This window comes from Podarcis pityusensis, assembly GCF_964106645.2.
Source record: "Podarcis pityusensis genome assembly, chromosome: 1".
Taxonomy (NCBI): Eukaryota; Metazoa; Chordata; class Lepidosauria; order Squamata; family Lacertidae; genus Podarcis; species Podarcis pityusensis.
Window position 1 is genome coordinate 85,996,503 of NC_138028.1, and position 23,645 is coordinate 86,020,147.

Consider the following 23,645-nt stretch of genomic DNA (forward strand, 5'->3'; position numbering starts at 1 on the left):
ACAATGCCTTGGAGTGGACTGGTGCATTTTGGGCAGTTTAACATGGCCGGTGGCTTCCCAGACTCAGGGAAGCTCACAGAGGAGGAAATAGGCAAGCAAGTGGGCTGAAGGGGCATCTGCCTCAGCATGGGCAGATCCTACCATGGCCTTTTTAGCTTGGCATTTACCCAAGTGTTCCAGATGCTCATTCTGGCCCTGTGTCTAGCAAAGGAGGCCCAGGAAGAAGGTAGGCCTCCCCAGACTGTTTAAATTATACAAAGCTTGAGGATTTGAACATATTTGTTTCCTCTGCAGACACTGAATGTGATACAGGACAAGGGACGGGGGGAGGGGGGTAAATTTACAAAGCTCCCGTCCACACATTCCCCGTGACACTTTTGGGCCATATTAGGGCCAGGGTTGTTTTTCCCCTGGCCCAGATGTATCTGTATCCATCCAGGTTATGACCTTCACCTCCCTGACAAAATGGGTGCCAGTGCCAACAATTCCCCAAGAGGAACAGCTGCCATGTGATTCTCTGGTGGTTTGGACGATGCTCAGAGAACACAACCCAGAGATGGCGCCAAATGTGTTTGTAACACAAATACGGGATTTTTCAGGAATGTGGGGACCCCAAGGCTGCAAAGATGGCAGGGGCCTCCCTAACACATCAACAGTAGAGTTGCCAAGCCTGAAAGGGTTGTTCTCTGCCTCTCCTGTCCTTGACGCCGATTCAGAAAAACAAACCACACCTAGCAGTGTTTTCCCTTCTATGCCTCTCTTAATACTGTTAAAGGGAAAAGGGTGTTTTCTCTGTGTTTTCTAACCCAGGAACCCCAACTTTAACCCTAAATCTGAGCAGAGATCACAGAACTGCGATGCAAAAACAGGATGTATCGCCTCTGCACACGCCAGTCCTGGCCTATGTACTGCCGCCACCTTCCCAGTGGGCCCACTTTAACCCAAACCACCACCTTCCCCTATCTCTGACGCAAGCCGCGATGAAGGAATCTTCGGTTGGTAAGCTTCAGCTTCTATTGCGCACCCAGCACCACTGCAGAACCACAGATCATATTAAGTTTATGGAGGATGCTGGGAGGGAAGGATGATTCAGAAGATGGTGCCAGAAGCAACCTACGTGGCAGGGTGCCGGCAGAGTGTGAGGCATTTTTAATTTCCTGAAAGGACTCAGATTTCAGATGCTACGGATTGCTGTGCTCACGTAGTGGGTAGGAAGGATGTGCCTGTCTAGAGCCCCTTATCTTTGCCAGGTTTGTGTTGCAGTTAAAAACACAGCCTTTGATACTATCTGCGCCACAAGCTGAATTCTCCTGCAAGGTTTCAAAGCTCCCTAATAGGTCCTCCAGGGGTCTGCTACCTAATTTCAACATCAAAATTCCACCAGCAGCCAGATTCAGAGCTGCTGGGAAGCCTTATCGCAGACATGTAAGAGAAAGCTGTGGTTATTAGGAACGACATGGAGCTGCCTTATAACAAGTCAGGCCAGTGGTCTATCTTGCTCAGTATTGTCTACACTGATTGGCAGCAGCTCTTCGGGATTTCAGGCTGGGCTTTCCTACATGGAGATACCTTATGCATACAAAGCAAGTGCAATTCCACTGAGCTACGGCCCTTCTGTAAATAGGGATTGCCGCTCTGTATGTGCTCAGAGACACTCACTTCCTTATGTTTAATTTGCACCCCAGCAATGACAAAAAGTATGGGGAGTGCACAGATTCTGGGGCTCCTGCTTCCAATTTAGTCCTAATATCTGTCTGTCTGTCTATCTATCTATCTATCTATCTATCTATCTATCTATCCATCTATCTATCTATCATCTATCTATCTATCTAATAGCTGCTGCTGCTACAGCACTGCTTTGCCCAGTTCTATCCAAGGAAAAAGGCCCAGATGCTTACGGGGTGACAAGTCTTCAACACGGCCTGCAGGAAGCCCCCATTCTTCCTGCAATGCCTCTACCTGCGGCAGAGGGCTGTTCCATGCCTCTGATACACTTCTAAAGAGGTGCAGGGGCTCAAGCCTGCCCAAGAGCCAACAACCAGAGTGGACCCCTTGCACCACTAATCCCAGAGGCATTCCTTGGAAACTGCTGTGTTGACTCACTCTGTGAATGGTCTGAGGCATAATTTCACCACTTCTAGGCTGTGCTGGAAAGAGGGAGAAGCTCTAGCTGTGGTTCAACCCTCAACAGGTCTGAAGACCTGGAGCCACCCATCTCTGAGAAGAGCAGCAATCATTGATCCTTTCAGAAAGCTGCTTGCTGCCGGTGCAGAGACCAGGCAGAGCACCTTTGCCCACCGCCACCACCACCTTTCACTTTGCCCGTACCTTCCATATCTGCAACAGTCACGGTGGCGCTGCTGACTGCTTCACCATGTTCATTCTTGGCCATGCATTTGTAGACCCCGGCGTCGGCTGCTTTGCAGCTGCAGATCCGGAGGCTGCCATACTCCTCCTCTTGGCCATCCTGCTCCTTGGTGGATGCGATGGGCACTTTCTCCTTGTACCAGCTCAGGTGCGGCTGGGGGCTGCCTGCCACCACAACCTTCAGCAGGATGCTGTGGCCGATGCTGACCGTTGTGTCCGTCAGCTCCTGCAGGAAGACCGGCGCAGCAGCAGCAGGGCTTCCCTGCTCAGTCGTCGCAACTTTGGCTCTTTTGGGAGGGATGGCAGGGCTCGGGGGGGCTCTCCCTGAGCCCCGTCCCGTCCCCCCAGCCGGATGGAGGTTGCTCTGCCCCTGAGATCTCTGCATGGCTCGGTGGGGCCTGCACACCCTGTCACGTCGAGTACTGCCTGGGCTTGCAGATCTAGTCCATAACAAAAGCCCCTCTTCTAGCAGGCTGGGAATCCCACCGGCCACCTGGGCCCTGGCAGCGCTCCCCAAGCAGCCGTCCCCCTTGCTTGATGTTCACCCTCTGCGCGCATGTGACCTCCCACCCCCGGCTGCTGGGTACCTGCCAGGGGGCATGGACGCTGCAGCCCCAGGTGCCTGCCCACCCAGCCGGACAAAGTCCCAGAAGGTCATTCCTCTGCCAGGCAGGGGGTTATTTTTAGGATGCTCTCAGGTTGCAGCCAGCCCATCCCAGCACTTCAAGGGAGCCGGGCTGGTTGGTGCAGGCTGAGACGGCCCTCCTGAGTTTGCTCACCAGCACTCACTTCTCCCCAACCCACAACTCCTAAAACTTTCCCTACCTCTTAGCAAATTTGGTGCCTCCCCCATCCGAAAGATCCCCCTATTTTTTCTTTTCTGTGGAGCCCAGGACCAATGAGTCCCCAGCCCCGATGCAGTTTCCAACATGCCCCCCCCGTCTCCCCCTGCTTCTCCTCCTCCCAAATAGCAGCTGCCATCTGATGTGTCACATTCCTTGACCCAAGCTGAGAAGAGCAGAGCGCATGACTGGGGTGGCTTAGCTTTCCTCGCAAAGATAGACATGGGAGGATGGGGCTTTCCATATTAAGGCTTTGGGGGCTTCTCAGGCCCAGCCCTCCCTTACCTGTCCCTATGCAAACCGTGCTGGGGACACCTGCAAGACTGGCTGGGGAGACAATGGGAGCTTCCAGGCCCAGCCTGCTCCTTGAGCATTTGTCCTGATTTAAGAACATAAGCAGAGCCTGGCTGGATCAGGCCAGTGACCCACCTGGTCCAGCTTCCTGTTCTCACAGTGGCCGACCAGATGCTTGTGGTGAAAGTGCAAGCAGGATCCGAGCGCAGGAGCACTCTCTCCTCCGCTGTGGTCTCCAGCAACTAGCATTTGGAAGCTAGTGGAGGCACAACATAGCCGTCGTGGCTGGCAGCCCTCAGTAGCGCTTTCCTCCCTGAATTTGTCTATTCTTCTTTTAAAACCATCTAGGTTGATGGCTATCACTGGCATTTGATCCCACATGTGTTCCAGTGCATTTCCCCCAGCCACTTTCTCTGCTGTAAAAAAAGTCCAGTCTTTGGGGGAAATGGGTTTGTGGTGCTAGAGCTCCCCATTCACTCTAATGGTGCAACCTGATTTCTGATATATGGTGGGATCCCACCCCCAAAATAGTGACAATTTGGAAGTGTGGTTTCCCCATGTAGCCCAGTGGCCACAAGAATATTGAAGTACAGATATTTCAAAACATTATCCACCCCCACTATCCACCCACACTCCCCAAAATAGAAAACCCTTTGGTAACAGTTTTTTCACATCCTCTGCAGAATCCATATCTACATTTAATAACGCTTCATACTTACTTAACCGTGTATGCATAGCACTCTTCTTAATCAATATAACCCACTACTATTTAGACATAGTTATATACCCCCAAAATCAACAATCTTTGGGGTGTCCTGATTTTAACTTTGTGAAATATGGCAATCCTAGCTAATGAGTACCATGCAACAGGGCTTCCCACTTCTCCCCCTCCACACCCTCATGCTCCCCAAAATTGGCTGCGGGGTAGGGGGACCCCACAAACAAAGCACAGGGGGAAGAGAGAGATGATCGTTCCAGCTTGCAAGCTGCAATGCTTGCACAGAGAGAACGTCCATCACAGTGCAATGTTGAATTCTGCCCATTAATTCCATAGATTGCACTTCCCTGTATATTGAATTTTTTATTGCACAATGTTATAACATAACATAACATCAATAATATGGTTTTTATCAATCTATAATGAGTCTCCCAGTGAATTAAGTTGAAACACCAATGAACTATCTCACTAAAAACATACTACATAAACAGTAGGATTTATCATTCACATTGTCTTTAAATTCTTATTTGATATTGTAAGGGATATCACTGAAATATTCCAAAAGCTGTCTGTAAAGTTATTCAAAATCCAAGGCAATGATGTAAGAGTGCCTGGATGATGGGTGGACACAGGGTGTTAGAGTTTTGTAACAGATTAGCACAGAAGAAGAAAGTGAATGCAGAACAAAATTAGATGCTAGACATGGTCTTCCTTTTCTTAGACAGGGTTCCTACTTCACACTAGCAGTTTAAACAGTAACACTTATTGTCCTTGCAAAATTGCATTTTAGTTGGCTGTGGCTGACAGTTTTTTGTCAAAGCTCAGTATGTTTTAAGAGTTGAACCTCTGCCATCAGAAATAAGTATCATTGGGTTCCTTACTCCTAGGAAACTATGCGTTTGAGTGCAACCATGCTGATCCTAATAAACTGAGCATCATGCTGTGTGCTGCTGCTCTTTGTGGTGTGTGTGTGTGTGTGTGTGTGTGTGTGTGATTATATACACCTATAATAATTGAGCAACACATCTCTCTGCATTTTGGGGTTCTTCTTGAGGATGTAGGTGGCTATGGAGGGGTCTGTCATTATCATCATCCTCGTCATTACTGATATTGTTATTATTTATTAAACTTCTATACCACCATTCATCCAGAAATCGCAAGGTGGTTTACAAATGACTCAGGACTCTTGCACGTCAGCATGTACTACTACACCACTGCCAGAAGCGAAAGTGGGAGGTAATATGATTTGGTTTGTAGCAGGAGGCAGAAAGGAAGATAGCACTGGTTTTGTGTTTGTGGAGTGGGTGGGTAGAGGAGAAATAAGAAACACAGCCGGGGAAGATAAAAAAAAAGAATTAGGGTGTTGGAGAAGGAATGGAGAGGTGCAAGTCCCCACTCAGCCATAATGCTCACCTGGGGCAGCTGTCATCTTTCAGCCTAGCTGAAAAGGTTTTTGTTCAGATTAAATTGGAGGGGGCAAAACAATGCACATCACTATGAGCTCCTTGGAGGAAGGGCATGACATAAACGTAATGAGTTAAGAGAGGGAGGCTGGCAAGAGCTGGTAAAGATGGATGGGAAGAGAGGGGGGAGGGAGGGAGGAAGAGGAAGGTTATGGATGTACAGGCCGATGAAGCCAGATCAGAGACCTGAGAGTGCAAGAAAAAGGAGGCAGGGAGAGAGACAGAATAGGGGAGGCATAGAGCCAGATAGTGCTGGCTCAAGGATTTGGGGACATCTGCTAAATCTGGGAGCCCAGGGCCAAGAAAACAGGAAGGATAAACTCTGCACTGGAGGAACATTGGCAGAGTGGTAAAATCAGTGTAGGTTCCAGCTACATGATTTGCTACAGAAGGCTCTGACAGGTGGAGGAGCCAGGAGCAGCCCACAGCCTTATGTAGGATAATTGTAAAAAACTAGCCTGAGAGAAATTGATGGATAACAATAATCAACAATCATAAAACGCAATGAAAGCAAAGGATCAAAATAAGGCCCCTCCTGCTCTGGGATTCAACCCATTGTGGAGAACTGTTGCATAGCCTGGTGCCAGGCCCGGGGAAGGGTTGAACTATGCTGCCACCTGCTGGATATCGGTTGCCTTTTTCACTGCAAAGTAGAGTGCCAGGTAGTTCAGTTGATCTCATGAAAGAAGGAAAAAGGATGTTCTGCATTGGATCAAGCAGATCCTTTGAATATGTTGCACTCCTTTTGCATTAAAAGTTATTCGCTTGGGCCTAAAAAGAACCTTGTCTCTGCCAAAGAGACTTGCGGGGGGGGGGGGCAGAATGACTTCCCATCTGTATTCTTGGTGAAAGCCCTTCCTGCAATCTATTTAGGGCAGGAGCAAGGAACATTTCTCAGCCCAAGGGCCACATTCTGACCTGGGCAACCTTCTGGGGGCCACATGCCTGTGGCGAGCAGGGCCACAAGCAAAGGGTGAATTTTACTTTTGTACAGTAGGCTAACAAAAACTTTTAACAAGTAATGGGGAGGTGCTTTACAGGGAGCTGAGTTGGCAGACCAACTCTGCATTACAAAGATGTCTGCAAACATGGCATGAAGGCTGACATCATCCCTTTCAGACAACCACAGCGCCTTGAGACAGTCAGATTGTGCGTCCACAGCAGTGGCCAGAGGAGGAAGGACTGCTGGGAGGAGCACAGAATGAAGAAATGTCCTGGGTGCATCTGTAGCAGTGAAACCTTCGTCTGCTCTACCTGTGATAAAACATGTCTCTCCCATATTGGTCTCCACAGCAGGCGCTGTAACTCTCCAGCAGTTTGACTTAACCCTTGATGGCTCACTCTTCCATTGTCTCTTGAAACAGACAGATGCCAACAATAGGACCCTACCTTGTAGACTTGTAAGGATTTCTGAGCTAATGTATGTGAAGGGCTTTGAACACTCAAAAGGTGCTATATAATGAAGTTGTTATTGAGCCTTGTCAAGGAAATGAGCACATCTCAGGGGCTTTAAGCCTTTGAAGATGGTGTAGCAAATAAAAAGAGAGAGAGCAAGGAATAATATAATGATGAATGCATTTCTCTATCTCTAGTTCTATGTAGGGCCCAGGGAACCCTGGTGAAACTGAACAGGGCTTCAGAATTCCAAACACCCCCACAAGAAATGCTAAGAGCAAAGCCACCCCTCCTATTTTTTCTTAACAGAGAGCAGCTGATATTTCACATGAGGGAAAAGAGCCTTCTGGCAAATTAGATAAAGATGATAGAAATCATGGGCTTACATGCGGGGCTAATGAGAGTTTGTGTTTGGTGGGGCTGTTATTGCACCAGCGAAGGAAGCTTAGCTAATAAAGCGATCCTATGATTGCAGGGGGTGGAGTTGATGACTCTCAGGGACCCTGCCAACTCTACAATTCTTATTTCTCTGCAATTCTATCATGGACGAAAAACTGCCAAATATTCTTTTTTAGCCCTGAGCAATGAACCACGTGCTGGTTCACATGATACAGTTACTCTGAAAGGAAGCCACACTTCCACACATGCTCATAATAAAGACACCTATGCATTGTGTGAGGCACACAAAAGTTTGTGTCATTGCCCAGTATTCTCCCATGCGGGCAGTGTGCAGAAGTATAGAAGTATAAATGGGTGTGTGTGTGTTTAATCTTATAAACCAACAATTCTGGGAAGAATGACAAATCTTCTCTTACAGAAAAGCAGCAGCATAAAAGATCAATGTGCCTAAGGGTGTCGCCAGATGGACCTTTTATAGCCTTTCTCTGTGGTTCATTCCTTTTGTTTACAGAGAATCCACAGAACATCAGCCCTTCCCGACAAGCTGTTTATTGAGCGTTCGTTCTGATTTGCTTGCAGGTATATTAGAAAATGTGAGCTATTTAATTAGCATTCACTCTGATTTGTTTGTGGGGAGGTTAATTGACTTTGCACCAAAGCAGTATCATTTCATACTTCTGGTGCATTTCCCCAACACTTCTCTCATTGCAGACAAAGCCCACTGGTGTATGGAGAAGGGTCATCGCTCAGTGGTGGATCTTCTGCTTTGCATCCCTGGCTCAGTCTGTACCCATCTCAAGTAGGGCTGGGGAAAACTCCTTGCCTGAACCCCTAGAGAGCCATTGCCATCTTAACGGATGCTAGTGAAAATCCCCAGAGCGTGGGGCAGTTCATTCATGGAAAGCTGGCATACTCAGAGAACAAAAGAGAGCAGGGAAGGCAAATATCAAGTGTGTGAACTCAGATTTCTTCTTTACACAATTCGGTTGTGTAATTCACCAAATATCAAGTGTGTGAACTCAGAATTCTTCCTTGGGTACCAATGCGGTTGTGTAATTCACCCGGCAATTGCCGGTGGTACATCTTTGTGTACAACATTGGACTGGGAGGGGAGATGTAGAATTCCTGGGTACAAAGTGGACGTTTTGTGCTTAGCAATTCAGAAGACAACACAGCTGTCAGTACATATATTAGTTCATGTACATAGTGGATGTATAAAGTACTTATTAAGTGGACGGAAGAAAGCTTCATCAAAAGATACACCCATTTTAATAAAGAATATGAGAGCTTATTAAACATTACCTGCTCAGCCCATGCAGCATCCCAACATCTGTAGTATTTCATATAATCAAATTAATGTTGATCCAGGACATGAGAGTTATGGATTCAAGGACTCTTATTGATTCAAAATCCAGGTGATCTATTGATTTTAAAACTGTGACTCTTCTGGCCCCATGCTGGGGGGGTGTCTGTGTGTGTGTGTGTGTGTGTGTGTGTGATAGAGAGCATATGCATACACGTTTCCATATACCGTATATATGCATAAACACATACATGTACATATACTTGTTGAGTATTTTCAGCTCATGGTCAATGACGGCTGCCTTCCGTGAATCATTGGCCTGCAACAGGCCAGTGGACAAGTTTGTAGTTTGCTCTTGAATTTCCAGAATAGTGTCACTAAAGGTAAAGTCACATTAGTTTTTGCAACTATATTATGCATCAACAAACATTACATGTTATTAATATTCTCCGAGTGGCAACTGATAATATTTCAACTGTCAAAATAAATTTTTGTACTGCCTAAATACTTAGGAAGGCAATTTCTTGCAGAGACAGCCTTCTGTCACAGATGTATATTTATGTGTTAGTCGTGAAAGGGTAACTTGTTGATTGCAAGACCAATTTCAGAAACGAACATGTTTGTTACAGGAATGTAGCGATACTACAGTATGATAAGTATTTGGTGCTTTTATTGTTGATGATTAATGCTGGAAGGTTGTTTTTTTTAATTATATGGTTGTCAATACATATGTCTTACAAAGATGTTCAAAGCAGCCTGGGAATTATTTCATTACATTGTAACTGCACCCATTGGCTTTGCCTGTTGCGTTTTCCCTGCTTTTGGTGAAGCCCACTTTTCTTTTGTTTGCAGATATAAGTCAAATCTCCCACTGCTTGGGCTGCATTCGTATTTTAAAATCAGCAAATAGACTACTCAGGAGGGGAAGGGTTACATCTAGATTCATCTTTTATGCACAGAAGTATTCCAAGTATTCCTTTTGTCACACAGGAGAGCCCATTTCAGGAATGCCATGAAGCACCCTCAAACCTGAAGTTATAAATAACAGCCCTTAAGATTTGCATAGCACTTTGAAGCATGGAAGTGCTTCCCATGCATTATCTTAGCAGCAATCCTTCTAACAGCCTTGTAAAGCAAGGATGGGGAGACTGTGGCCCTCCCTAGGTTCCTGGACTGCAACTCCCATCTCCCCTAACCATTGGCCCTGCTGGCTGGGGCTGATGGGAGCTGGAGTCCAACAACACCTGGAGGACCACAGGCTCCCCATCCCTGCTGTAAAGTAAGCCAGTATTGTGGGGCTCATGGGGGGATGGACCCATTTCTTCCTGAGCATGGGGATATCCAGGAGACCTTGGGCTGCAGTACAGAGTGTAGGTTCCTGTACGGTTGCTCCTGTCTGACTTTGAGGCACATCCATGTGCTTGTAACAGCTGCATGGCAGAGAGAAGTCTAGCTGGGTGCTGCTTCTCCCATCTCTGTAGCACCACCAACGGAGGAGATGGTTCGATCGAGCCATTGTGTGTCACCCAGTTCTCGAAGGCACAGAAGCCCAGTTTTGATTGAACATTGACCAGGCAAGGCTTTTATCATCATTATTGATAAAGAAGTGTGTGTGTGATCACATGGGATAAGACTCGCCCAGCCAAAGGCATGCAACGGGACGGGAAAAGACACAGACCACCAGTTTTGTGCTCCATGGTTTATTAATCACTTGGCAGAGCCAGGGGCGTGCTGGGGTGGGAGGGTCAGGGGCACACAGCATCTCTCCATCTCCTCCCTCCTCTTTCACTCACACACCCACCATTTTTTTCACACTCTCACTCTCTCTCCCCCCAAATCCATCACCTGCCAGTTCCTTCTCTTCTCTTCTCCAGCTCCTGTAAATGGCCCCTTGTATGCAGCAGCCCCTACAAGAGAGATTGGGATCTAGGATGGGGATAACACTCAAGACAGGGATGCCTCTAGCTGGCACCCGTCGGCGCTGTTCTTCCCCTCCTTGGTGTTTCCCATAGCTCACACCCCAAGTCTAGGAGCTTTGCTTTGCAGCAGGTTTGGGTTCATTTACCCTAAGCAGTCCCACTCACTTCCTCCTTTAAGGGGGCCCAACCCTACCAACCATCTGCCCACTGCCCTGGCAGGAAATCCCAGCATGGGTGGGAGGGTAAGCGCTTGTCTGAAGCCAAAACTGCAAGCTAAGCATATCAGGAGAGCTGCTTCCTTGGAGGGACTGACATTCACTGAAGCTAGAGATAACAAGCCCCTCCCCACAACCCTCCAGGCAAGGAGTCCTGCTCCACTGCAGGAGGTGGGGTGAGGAGAGTCGCACTGTGGCTTTGGTCTCGGAGGCAAGGCTGGGCAATTGGCTCATCTCCGTCCTCTGGGCTGTGCCAGCTTCCCCTGCCTCCTTCCCCTGTCCCCTCATAGCCTGCACACCAGGCACATTTCCGCTGCAGCAGACGGGCCTTGAGGGGACAGGGGGCCTGTGGCGGCACTCAGGCTGGGGGTGAAGCTTCACACATGGCTGTCGTCTGGGCATGTTGGCGGGGAGTCAGTGCCTGCAATGGTGCATGGGTGAGAGATCGACACTGCAGGCGGCGGCCGGAGCTTCAGACCCTCTTGTAGCAGGAAGCCTCCCCACCCCCAACACAGGAAGGGCACAGGAACATACGCATTGATGCACACACGCACACACACATACACAGCTGCCCCTCTCTTTCAGTCTTCCTAACCACATCCACCTGCAGCTTCTGGGACAGGAAAAACAAGGGGAGCAGAAAGAGAGAGGCGTTGGGAAACAGGGTGCAGGGAGAGCCATGCACACACACACACACACACACACACACACACACACTCATGTGTATGTGTGCGCCTGGGTGTGTGAGGTTTTCCAAGTGGTGCCGTCACAGAATGGGTGAATGGGAGACTGCGTGGGAGCTAGCAACCCCGGGCCTTTGCACGCGGTAGGGGAGAGGGTTTTGAGATGGGCCAGTTGCCTCTCTGGGGACAAAAAGATCTACAGCATTTCGTGTTGCTGCTGGAGGGCTTCGCTCACCACCTAGACAAAGGAAGAGAAAGACAGAGAGAGGGATTCAGTCCTGATGCACATCATATCTTTAAAACACATTCAACGCGACTTCCCCCAAGGAATCCTGAGAACTGTAGTATTCCCCTAACAGGGTTGCAGTTCCCTGCATCCTTAAACTACAGTTCCCAGGATTCTTTAGGGGAAGTCGTGCACTTTAAATGTGCACTGGGTGTGCCTTAAATGTATGGTGTGGATCTGCCCAAAGGAAAAGCCTGGCTACCTCACATGTCCTTTATAATCAGTTAGGTCCTGAGCCCACTCCTCCCCCCACGAGTCCTTGGCATACAGACCTCCCTCTCCCTGCAAGCCTAGGCATCCATAGCTCCTGGGGAAAGAGAAAGCTAGCTAGAGGTATGTCCCTGCTAACTCCCATATCTCCCTATTTTGGGAATGGCTATATGTTGCTGAACTGCAGCAGCATTCCTAAGAACAGGCCATGCTGGCTGAGGGCACTAATGGGTATTGGGAGTCCAACACCCTATGGAGGGCCACATGTTCTCCATCCCTACCCTATATTGCACCCTCAGCAGATTTCACTTCAGCTGTCCCAATTCCAGAGGGAGGAGGAAGAGAGAACCAGAACGCAAGCCCATTTTGACCATCGGTTTGCATGTCTCCCCCATTCTACCTCCCTGGCTTTTCCAGGTCTGCCCACTCACCTCCCCATCGCGTGTCTCAATGGTTTTGATGGTCACTGTTTTTTTGGTGTGGACCTCAGAGCCTCGCTGCTCTGGGCTGGTCTCTGTACATAGGAGAGAAAAGAGACATCAGCTGCTGGTGGTTGTGCTCAGGTTGGTGTATGAAGATGGAGCAAGGTCAATAAAAAGCGTCAGGCTGTGCCTGAGAGCCTCTTCCTCCTAGAACACCTTTCCCTCTTTCATAACATGCCAGTCCTTGCACAAGCCTCCTCTTCCTGGCGGTAGTATCGGCTTCCATCCCTAGACCAGCTCAGCTTTCTACAAGTTCCATCTCCCGCTGTGGTTTCAAAAGTCACTAAGAGAGGCACACCTTCCTCCGGTCCACATGGGCACATGCCTCTGTACGCATAGACACATTCAGTTGTGAGCACCCCACAACCACTGTGCATATTCCCCCATTTAACCCTGCCTTTGTTTTCACTTATCCCGTACAGTCAAACCTTGGTTCCCGAACGGCTTGGTTGCCGAACAAATCGACTCCTGAATGCTGCAAACCCGGAAGTAAGTGTTCTGGTTTGCAAACGTTTTTTGGAAGCTGAATGTCCGACATGGCTTCTGCTTGAGTGCAGGAAGCTCTTGCATCCAATTGGAAGCTACACCTTGGGTTTTGAACAGTTTCAGGAGTCGAACAGACTCCCGGAATGGATTACGTTTGAGAACAAAGGTACTACTGTATATTAACTTAGAAGACATTATGGAAATTGCAGAACAAAAAGGAGTCCCTTTCCTTCCCTGTTCTCTCCCAGCTTCATCTTATGGATGCACACGCACTGATGCAAACACTCTTTTGCCACCTTGGCACGCAGTGCATTTATTCATTTAACCACAGACCACCTTTGGCATTGCTTTAGCACAGTCTTCCCCAAGGATGTCCTCTCCAGAAGTCTGGGACTGCAGCTCCCATAAACTCCAGCTAGCATGGCATACGATCAGAGGTGATGGGAGTTGTAGTCCAGCCCACAAGTTGAGGAAGGTGGCTCTGGCATCATCCAATCAAGGGGTAAGTCATGACTGTCCAAAAATCTGGCATGAACGTAAGTCACCCCCACATCGTGTACCTCCTCTTTCCCTTCCCAACCAAATATAACACTACCCACTTGTGGCAATGCAAGCCATCTCCAAACCCAGCTTGCTGGCTCAGCTGCAGCAGCAGCTCCAAGCCAAGGTCGGAGTCAGAATTGGAAACAACAACAATGATACTGATTTGGCTTTGAACTTTTGCCAAATGAACTGTTTGAATAACCTATTATTGATTGAATAATCTTCTAAGGGAACATGCATTTGGGTGAAGAGCAGAAGTCTCAGAACACAGAATTGGATGATGATATGTGATGGACTTGCAACGGTTTGTTACATAGCTAAAATAACGTCATGGTATTGAGTAAATATTGTATTGCATTGAATTTCAGCCTTTATAATTTAGTTTTATACATGGGGAGTTGTTGTTGCTTTGATATATTATTTGAAAAGCAGTGGTCATCTCTGCTGGCATCAGCTCATGATGTCAGTGCAGAACAAATGCGTCAGAAGGACACTGGGGGCGCTCAGAGGGAGAGATGGGGTCTGTTCAGCTCAGGAGGCAGTCAGAACATCTCCAGGTAGAACTACTTGTTGTGTACAAATGCATGTAACAGAACACCAAGTGTTAGTTGTAGGATTTTCAGCTGTAGGGCAAATCCATTTTGGAGGTGGATTTGAAATCCAGAAGTGGAGGGTGGAAGGAAATGCTTCATCCTTCCTCCACCTCCTTCTCTTCCGCTGAAACTTAACCCCTAGCCTTAACCAAGGTACTACTTTCAGTCCATCTACTGGGTACTTTCAGCCACAATTACCCTTGCAAATGCATGTCTGGAACTTGGGGGGGGGGCATGTTGGGAGAGGCACACTTTTTAACAGAAAAACACCCCTCCCTCCCCACTTTGCCCTCCAAATGGCTCCATTCCCTTGCATATGCTGGTGCTAGCAGGGATATTTAGCATGTAACTCACCACCATTTGATGCTCCCTAAATTGGGCCTGACTCTTCAACTGCTGCTCTTCTCTTTTTTCTTTTTAAGTGAACACATTAACATTCCCCGTCCCCCTCTTTCTTTTACCAAATGCATAATGCGCACAGGCATTATGTAACTTACCTCGGAAGTTGATTGCAGAAAAAGTCTGAATGGGCAGTGAAATTCTACACAGAAAAGGAGAGGAGTAGAGTCAGTTCAGCCACGGACTTCTTCCTACTCAGACTCCCTTTGGTCTAACAGCCCTGAACCAACAATCACTATGCTCCACCTTCCACTTCTCTTTATGAACAGACTGTGTGCCTTTTGCTCATTTACTGGAAGATCGTTTCCAGTTCTCTCATCATGATTTCTAAACCTGCTCCTTCTCACATCATCCAGCTTCATTCTAAAACATGGTCGTCAGTACACCAACATATTTAGCAAAAGGGGGGGGAAACAAGGTGCAATTTGACCTTTGAGATATTAGCTAGCCTCTTTCTTTCACAGCTGAAGGTTAACTTATGGCTTGTCCACACGTCCACTTGCCCCATGCCTAGAAAACACAGGTCCGAATGGTTTTCTGTTTGCCCCACAGCTTTCTCCAGGAATACCTGCTCTTTGGCATTGAATCAGAGGAAAACCCAACTGACGTTTGCTTTGATTCAACAGTAAAGATCAAGTTTTCCCAGGGGACGTGGTGGGACAAGTAGAAGTCTGGATGAGCATTAAATCATATGTCACCATAGAAGAGCAAATTTTCTTCCCAACTACAGTCCCTCTTTGCTGTTAGGAAACACAAGGAATATAATGGGCCTTTGTGCCTCACCACCACACTAGGACCGCAGGGTCAGCTGCTCAAAATCTGCTGCTTGCAGTTCCTCAGAGCAAATATATCTGGGATTAAACTGTCAGACAGTGCCCAAATGCATGTCCCAGGCCTGAAAAATTGCAGGTGGGGGGCAGCACTCACCTGCTTTCTTCACCCTCCAGCAGCTTGCGGTAAGTGGCAATCTCAACATCAAGGGCCATCTTGACATTGAGCAGGTCCTGGTACTCGCGCAGGTGCCTTGCCATCTCATCCTTCAAGTGTCGGATCTCCTCTTCAAGCCTCTGGATGGTGTCCTGATAAGTGCCAGCCTCGCCAGCAAAACGTTCCTCCATCTCCCTCATCTGTCTCATCAAGGAGTCGTTCTGGAAGCATAAAATGGGGAAATAAGCACTTCAGAACCTCTGTATGTGTCTGCGTAGGAGAACAATAGTCACGTCTCAGATTCTTTGTTCTCTAGCTGCAGTTATCTGATGAAAATCATAGCAGCAGGATGAGGATGGGTTACAGCATTTTAGAGGAGTAAGAACTAAACTTGATGAATGAGGGGAAATTGCAGGGTGGGAGGACAGGACTGGCAATCAAGAAAGGAGGCAGGACTCAAGAAGCCAGAGCTTCCACAAAAGCCCAGAAAAGAACAACTCTGTTCCACCTCCAGTATGCTGAATTTCAAGGAAGTGCAAAACAGACCCTCCAGATTTTGTGAGATGACATATCCCACTGGCCATGGGAGGTAGATTCCAACATCTGGAGGGCACCATATTGGCTACCCCGATCTCTATTTTGACTGGCAGGGACTTTAGTATCTCATCCAGAGGTGTTTACTAGTCCTTCCACATGAGATCCTTTAGCTGTAGATGCCCGAGATTGAAGCTGGGACCTCAGTTGTGCATAATATGTGTTTGATCATTGAGCTACAGGCCCTCTCAAAAGGGGTGTGAATGGCAATCACATCAGCCATCAACACAGAAATGCAGCCTGGTAAAATCAAGAGTCCTTTTTGTGTCTTGCACAGGTCTCTTACGCCTCACTATCACTAATTAGTGACATTAGTAAAAAGTGATTAACATCAATTGACGTGGGGGCAAATGTTGCTCAATGGGAAATACTTGAATACGTGATCCGACTCTGCCATCAACTTGGCATGGCACCTCACCGTGCCCTTGAGCGCGTCAATCTCACAGGTGTATGACTGTATCTGGTGCCGATATTCCATCATCTCCTGCTTGGCTTGGCGCAGGGCATCATTGTTCTTATTTGCTGCCTGGGTCAGGTCAGACACCTATATGCAGAGAGAAGGGATAAGATAAGGTGTGTGTGCAGATTAATATAAGAAACAAACCTTTACCATACCATAAGCAGCAGCCCGCACAAAGCTCCCCTGACCCCACTGCCAATGCAACTTGTTTCCTAGGAGAGTGGGTGTCCCATACCTTGGACTTGTACCATTCCTCAGCTTCAGAGATATTCTTTGCAGCAATGGTCTCATACTGGGCACGGATATCACGCAGTGCTGCTGTCAGGTCTGGCTTGGACACATCCATCTCCACCTGGACTTGCTGCTCTTGTAGCTGTGATTGCAGCTCTCTGATTTCCTGGAGGAACCAATGGCAGCAGAAGATCAGGACCAGTGCAAGTAGGGCTAGACTGATAAGTCTTATAGCATAGTAACATGTTCCACCCACATCCCTATAGCTAAACCTCCATCTCCACTCCTACTTAGTCACCATCCCCTTCAATGACTCCCCCTCTTTCCATCTGCCACTCCCCTTATGGCAGCCGTCATTTTAAGGAAGGAGCTGCAAGGGCACTTACAAAGATACACACTTACCTCTTCGTGCACCTTTTTGAGGAATGCAATTTCTTCCTGCAGTGACTCAATACGTCTCTCCAAGTCAATGCGGGCCAGAGTGGCTGCATCAACATCCTGTGATGGCAGAAAAAAGGAGACTTGGTTTCAAGGGTAATAAATGCAGTAGAGGCTGGCCACTATTTTAGGGGGTGAGGTGGAGAGGAAGGAACTCCAGGTCCTTGAAGAAACATTTATTTCAGGCCTGACATGTTTTGGAATAATGCTTATTTGGAGGCACATTCTGAATAGCAAATCCAATGAAGTGCATCAAACCACCATAGTAACTTCCAAAAAGCATCTTTTTATAAACTAGAACCAGTTGCCTGTGCAGTCAGGTGCCTGCATAGAAGCAACACCCAACTGCAAAGGCTACTGGTTCTAGTAGTTTGTGTAGATGTCATTTTGGATGCTTTTTTCCAATACAAGTTATTAAAGTGGTTTATGTACTTGATCAGGAGTGCAAATCTCCAAAAGGATTATTCCAAAATGTGTTGAGCTTGAAATAAATCTTTATTCAAGCACTTGGAGTTCCTTCCTCTCAGTGATACTTTCCCAGTTTCATGGTCATTTTTCACTGTTACCGTGGCACAAATATGTTAAGGAGAAAAGATGCTTATGTTTAACTATTTGCTTATGAAAAGACCATGAAGCTGCCCCTCCGATCGCTAACTAACAACATCTGGGAATTTAGCCAATCGTAAGTTTAGGAAATGCGTGGGATGAGCTGTCCCTCAGGGCCAATCCACAATCCCTGAACTAGGAGCAGGACACTCATTTTCTGGCACTCATGCCTGACCCTGCTGAACACCACTTAAAGGGAGCTGATACATGTATTATTATTATTATTATTATTATTATTATTATTTGTATATCTCCCTTAATCTGAAGATCTGTACCCATGAGGGAGCCCCTCAACACCCATTTTGCTATAGGTACCCCAGAATGACTGAAAACTTCAGTCCAGAACAAAACTTCACACCCAAAGGTTATACATGTTGGATTGTTAACTGATGTTGCACTATACAGTGAGAGAGAGAGAGAATGTAAAACAGTAGAGGGCGCTGCATTAATTTAAGGGTGGCACTAAACTTTAGGAAGAAGCTGAGCAGAAGGGGCGAGAGAAACAATACATTCTTCCCAGACCTTGTGAATGCTCCTACAAGGAAAACTTTGCTGTTTGGAATATGGTGCCCAAACAGCCTCTGTCAGACAGTGGGACCATTGACTTTCAATGGAGCAAGACTTGCCCTGTTATTTCATGAGCATTTTTCTCCTTCACACCCACTTACCCACCCCCCAACTGACCACACCAGAGGCAACCCAGGTAAGGTCTGGACTTACAGCTCGGAAAGCAGCCAAGTTGTTCTCCGCTTCTTCCTTGAGATGAATCTCCTCCTGCAGCCTGGGAGAGTGAGGCAGAAAGGAGGGGTGTCAGACTGACAGATGAACCAGGCCCTCCAAGGCCTGGATATATAACACTGCATTGCACACACACATCCCAGGGGGTTAAAGCCTGTGTGTGGCTCCCCCAGAGCCCGTGACCTGTGACTCCATCCAAGCAGCAGGAGTAATGTGTGTGTCTGGAATGAGCGATTCTCTTGCATTCCAGGGGGTGGAGTGGGATCTGGCTGGGAGCCAGTCAGGGATGGGAGCTGGAACATGTCCTCTCATTGCCTGTTATAGTCAAAGGCCCAGGCACAAAAGGCATGAGCTCACTTGTGGATAATGCTCACTCCCCCTTCCCTTTTAGGGTAGCAGTGCTTGGCTGCACAGAGGCGGGCCTGGAGCATGGGACAGGGCAGAGACTACAAAGAAGAATCATGGAACAAGTGCTGAGAGGGGAGGGGTCTCCAGACTGGGATTCCAGGGAATAATGTGGACCCCCAGCCTGGGGTACTGGGAAATGGCAAAGGCATGGCATGAGCTATAAAGATATGGGGACAGGTGGAATGCCATTGAGGTGCCAGAATGCCAGGGATGGTCTTCCAGGCGTTTTGACATGGAAGATGCGTGACATCACCTGGGGGGGGGGATTTGGACACTAAGGGCAGGCTGTGGGCATCTGAAACTCTGATCACAGACAGCACTGGGATCCACTTTCTGGCAAATACTGATCCCTTTACTATTGAACTCCACACACTAAGCCCCCACATACTCTACAGTGGCGGCTGCAAGGCCCTGGCCCCAGACTGTTCTAAGCTTCTGACATCCAGGACCAGACTGGGAAAAGCTACCAAAGACTACTACAGCATCAGTGTTTGTGTAGTACTCTTGGTAAGTAGCACTCTTGTTTGTGTAGTACTATCCTAATGTGGCTGATTTACCATACTTCCAACTAGAGTGGGTGCTCTGTTAGAGCATTTAACCCTCAAGCAGAGGGACCAGCTTCTTCCCTGTGGTTACAAAGGGCCATGGAGTTCAGAGTTCACTGCAAAAGTGCTCCATCGCAGGCCACGCCTGCAACATACATTTAAAGCACTCTCATACTACTTTAGCAGGTGCTGAGAGTTAAGAGACCTCCTCACAGACGTGCAGTTCCCAGCACCCTTGACAGTTCCCAGGATTCTTTGGGGGAAGCCATGACTGTTATATAAGTGTGCTCTAAATATGTGTGGATGTGACCACAACTGGGGACCCAAACGAGCAGGGCTCCTGCAACTTTCAAAGTTGCGCAGAAGAGGGCAGTTCAGCAGGCGTAGCTTTGTCATGCAGACTTCCCCCAGTGTGGCCTGGGAGAGGTCTTTGCTCCCCGGGACCCTCTATCATGATTTCTCCTTTCTTTATCCTTCTGAAATGCCAGGATTTCCTGTCAACGTGCCCAGCCTTGATGGCTCAGCATTCCCTGTTTCCGGCTGTGTCCAGTTGTGCCCTGTCTGTCATAAGGGAGCTAAATCAGGAGGAGAAAATCTAGAGTGTCCGATTCCCTCAAGCTGGCCATGGTTTTGGGGGACTAGGCCTCATCTTTCATGAAAGGAAGATACTAAGATGCTTCCCCCTCAAGGGCCTACATTTCTAAGAGGCTGTTTAAACTTTCTCACCCCAGGCCCTGAATTATTACCCAGTATTACCCAGAATCCATTGCTACCTAGAAGGCTGCTTTAATGGAGGGGGGCAGTGTTGAAGGAGTCCTTGCTTCACTGTTTGGTGCTGCTTGTGACTCACTTGCAGGCCTGAAGTTGACTTTATTCTTCTTCATTTTGACTCATGCTCAGAAGTCCTGTACCTAGTGATCTATATACTTCTTCTTGCCCTGACCTGGAATTTATGGTTTGTGGTTGCAACAGTGTAAAACCGGCATGGCAGGAGAAACTGAGCAAGTCTGGCTTTCTAAGTGATTGCATCACTTCACCGAAACAGCTGCATTTCTTGTGTCCTATGTAGCTGCTAAAGATATAGTGCAACCTTCACCAGAGGTCTTGAATTAAACCGTGCAAACTTCACCAGAAATTTTGAACTACAACTCCTATCAGGCGCAGCCAGCATGGCTGCCCTCCCTGGGACAGATGGGAATTGTAGTCCAAACATCTGAAAGGTGTTGGTGAATGCTGGCATGGAGCTTCCCTCAGGAGGAAAAGGTGGAAGTCCCACCAGGGGCAGCTGCTCCTGTACTTGCATAGCCAACCCTTGGTATTGGGGGCTGGTACGGATGGGAACTAGGCCGAATAAATAGGATGAGCTGCAGGGAATGGTGCCCTTCCCAATAACTGGTAATGCTTTGCCACTGAAGAGCTAGGGGAGAGATTGCTGAGAAGGAAATAAATCAGGATTGGCACCGGATGAAGACCTGTGGTCCTCTGGATGTTGTTGAAATTCTCCCATCACTCCTTATCATGGGCCATACTGACTGAGAAACTGGAGTCCAACAACCCATATAGCTCAGGGTGTACAACATGAGACTCTTAACCTCAGGGTTGTGGGTTCAAGCCCCATGTGGGGCAAAATATCCCTGTCTTGCAGGGAGTTGGACTAGATGACCCTTGTGGTACCTTCCAACTCTACAATTCTATGAAAGAAAAAACTCATTTGGGGGGCTACAGGTTTTCCATCCCTGGGTTAGACAATTAATGATGTGCTGGGTAAGTTAGCATCCTCACCACTGTACCTGCTGCAGCTCATCAGCATATTAATTGAAGGACGAGAGCAAAATCTGGAAACAAGATCTTATGACCACCCCACAAATATCTGTGCACATGTTTGGGGCACGTAGCTTGGAGTTGGTTATTTTTAAAGCCTACCCTATTCCTAAGGACCAGGGGAAAGGTTGCAATGTTTTCTTATCTCAATTAGTCCTTACACCAATCGTTTGAGGTAGGCTACTATTATGGCCATTTTATAGGCCTGTGATTGGTAGATCCTGTCTGGAGCTGGGATGTAAATGAACAGTTTGCAACAGAGAAAAGGCTTAAGAGTGACCTTAGGAATGAGAGATAATCTTAGGAGTAAGGTGCTCAGTCTTTTCAGCTTATCAAAAGAGAGGACAAGAGGTGATCTGATAAGAAGTGTAAGCAGCTATTTGCAGGCCAAGTGTCAAATGGTTTTCGTCTCAAATAGTGAGGGCATAACAGTCACTTTTGGTTGGGAATTCAGGCAAGATTTATTCTCATGAGAGAACAAACCTCAGTGTCTAATACTGAAGCATTAAACACTACCTGCATGTGTGTGCATCTGGTACAGGCATATATGTGCTCAGTTATCCACATCTTCCAAATCAAAACAAGAATGTTTAATGAACACAATAGCTCAATAAAAGCAGTGGTGGGGTTTCTTGGCTTGGGGACAGATAGCACAGTCTCATCAGCACACTGTGTCTTTAAAATATATAACTCTCTAAACTAGTGTAAAAATTTCTGAAGACCCTTTCATCTTAGACAGAAATAGTTGCACTTAAACCTGATTGTGCCTCTTTACAACAAATGACTACGTTTTACCAAACCATCTGGGCTTCTTATGTTTATAAAGATTTAAAAGAAGCTTAAAAGTGAGAGGCAGGGCTGGTGCGGCAGAGGAGTCTGTACCATCACTGGACACACCCTGAACCCTGTTCTAAGAATAAGCAACTTGGCATGGGGTCTTGGAGCCTATATGGGGAAGAGATGCTTGTTTTTGCTGTGCCTTAGGAGAATGACCCACTTGTCTGAGAAAGAGCACAGTCCTGGGGCATCAGTTATCTAGAAGCCCTCGGGTGTCAAGGCCTTTAAGATCAACTTTCTACAAAGAAGAAGAACACCTAGATACCTTCCATGAAAGGGATTGGAGTCTTGGGCAAGGACTGGGGTGAGTGTTGATGGCAGTTTGGGCCAGAGTAGGGTAGTTTGGAGAAAAGGACAGCATCAGGGTGAAGGATGCCCAGTGCATAGGCAAGGCACTCTCAATGGCCAAGGCCCTGGTCAAGGGTGGCAAAAGGTAGCCGAGCCTCTGTATTTCTTTTTGAAAGGCCAGGGATGGGAGATGATAACAACCGCAAAGTGAATATGCCCTGCCTTGCCCTGTTCACTCTGTTTCTGGTCAAGGAAGGCCTCTTGCTCAGGACAAGGAAAGAGCCCCAGCTACTCAAGCAAGCATGGGGAGGGGAGGGGATGAGCTTAGCAACCAGTCCATGGCTGCAAGGGCTGCTGGCACCTTAATCTCACCTCTGCTTCAGCTTCTGGAGGTCATCCAGCAGATTGTCCCTCTCCACATCAACACGTGCTCTCTGGTTGGTCAGCATCTCCACCTGGCGCCGCAGCTCCCGCAGCTCCTCTTCGTAGATCTCGGCCACCCTCGTGGGTTCCTTGCCCTTGAGCCGGTTGACTTCGGCCACCATGAGCGCATTCTGCTGCTCCAGGTAACGCACCTTCTCAATGTAGTTGGCAAAGCGGTCGTTGAGCTCCTGCAGCTCCACCTTCTCGTTGGTGCGCGTCTGCAGGAACTCCTGGTTCATGGCATCGGCCAGGGAGAAGTCAAGGAGCTCGCCAGCACCCTGGTAGGCTGAGCGCAGTGGGGCCGAGTAGCTGGCTCGGAAGCTGGACAGGCTGGGTGGCGCGGCGCTGCGGGACACTTGGTAGACCCGAGAGGAGACGGAGCTGGAAGAAGAGCCCTTGCTACCGAAGGAGGCGCGCGGGAAGGAAGGTGAGGCTGAGCCAGCACCAAAGGTGCGGCGGTATGAGGAGAGTCTCTGGCTGGAGGAGTAGGATTGGCTCATGGTGGCGGCTGGACAGGACGGAGGCAGAGAGAGAACAGCTGCTCTGGGTGAGCAAGTCAGAGTCGGGACGGGGATCTGAGCTCTGGCTATTTGTATCCCTGAGTGTTGACATCATCCCACTGTTCCCTCCCCGTTTCCCCCTTGCCCTCCTCCAGCTCCCATTTTGGAACAGCTGTGGATTCCTCTTGTCAGTGAGAAATCTCTTGTGGGGCGGGAACAAGCCAGTCATGGG

At 48.0% G+C, this 23,645-nt stretch overlaps 2 protein-coding genes and 1 long non-coding RNA gene across 5 annotated transcripts in view; 1 reads left to right on the forward strand and 2 right to left on the reverse strand.

Moving 5' to 3' along the window:
* Positions 1–4,280, reverse strand: part of SPEG (striated muscle enriched protein kinase) — a 104,504-nt gene extending 100,224 nt beyond the window's left edge. The window contains exon 1 of one of the 2 annotated variants that reach the window (XM_080980748.1): positions 2,329–4,280. In XM_080980748.1, the coding sequence (XP_080836874.1) occupies positions 2,329–2,752 (424 nt within the window). In that variant the 5' untranslated portion in view covers positions 2,753–4,280. The remainder of the gene's footprint in view (positions 1–2,328) is intronic. The other variant, XM_080980749.1, reaches the window with a different exon arrangement.
* LOC308462859 lies at positions 92–9,524 on the forward strand. 2 transcript variants are annotated; one of them, XR_013979383.1, is made up of 3 exons: positions 92–226; positions 811–999; positions 6,978–9,524. It is a non-coding gene; the product is annotated as an uncharacterized lncRNA (long non-coding RNA). The 2 variants fall into 2 exon arrangements; XR_013979384.1 differs by having other exon boundaries at positions 133–999.
* A 941-nt stretch (positions 9,525–10,465) lies between these two features.
* DES (desmin) lies at positions 10,466–23,528 on the reverse strand. The gene is made up of 9 exons (XM_080980812.1): positions 22,863–23,528; positions 18,574–18,634; positions 17,212–17,307; positions 16,814–16,975; positions 16,537–16,662; positions 15,525–15,745; positions 14,696–14,739; positions 12,526–12,608; positions 10,466–11,836 (listed from the first exon to the last, which is right to left on the reverse strand). Exons 1-9 carry the CDS (start codon positions 23,411–23,413, stop codon positions 11,795–11,797), a joined length of 1,386 nt encoding a protein of 461 aa, XP_080836938.1. The 5' UTR covers positions 23,414–23,528; the 3' UTR covers positions 10,466–11,794.
* Between the last annotated feature and the right edge of the window lie 117 nt (positions 23,529–23,645).

Coding starts and splice junctions, on each gene's coding strand:
- DES (XM_080980812.1), bottom strand. CDS start 23,413: ATGAGCCAATCCTACTCCTCCAGCCAGAGACTCTCCTCATACCGCCGC. Junction 17,308..18,573: donor ACTTGGCTGCTTTCCGAGCT/GTAAGTCCAGAC, acceptor CTGCCATCACAG/GATGTTGATGCAGCCACTCT. Junction 16,976..17,211: donor TCAAAAAGGTGCACGAAGAG/GTAAGTGTGTAT, acceptor TGGTTCCTCCAG/GAAATCAGAGAGCTGCAATC.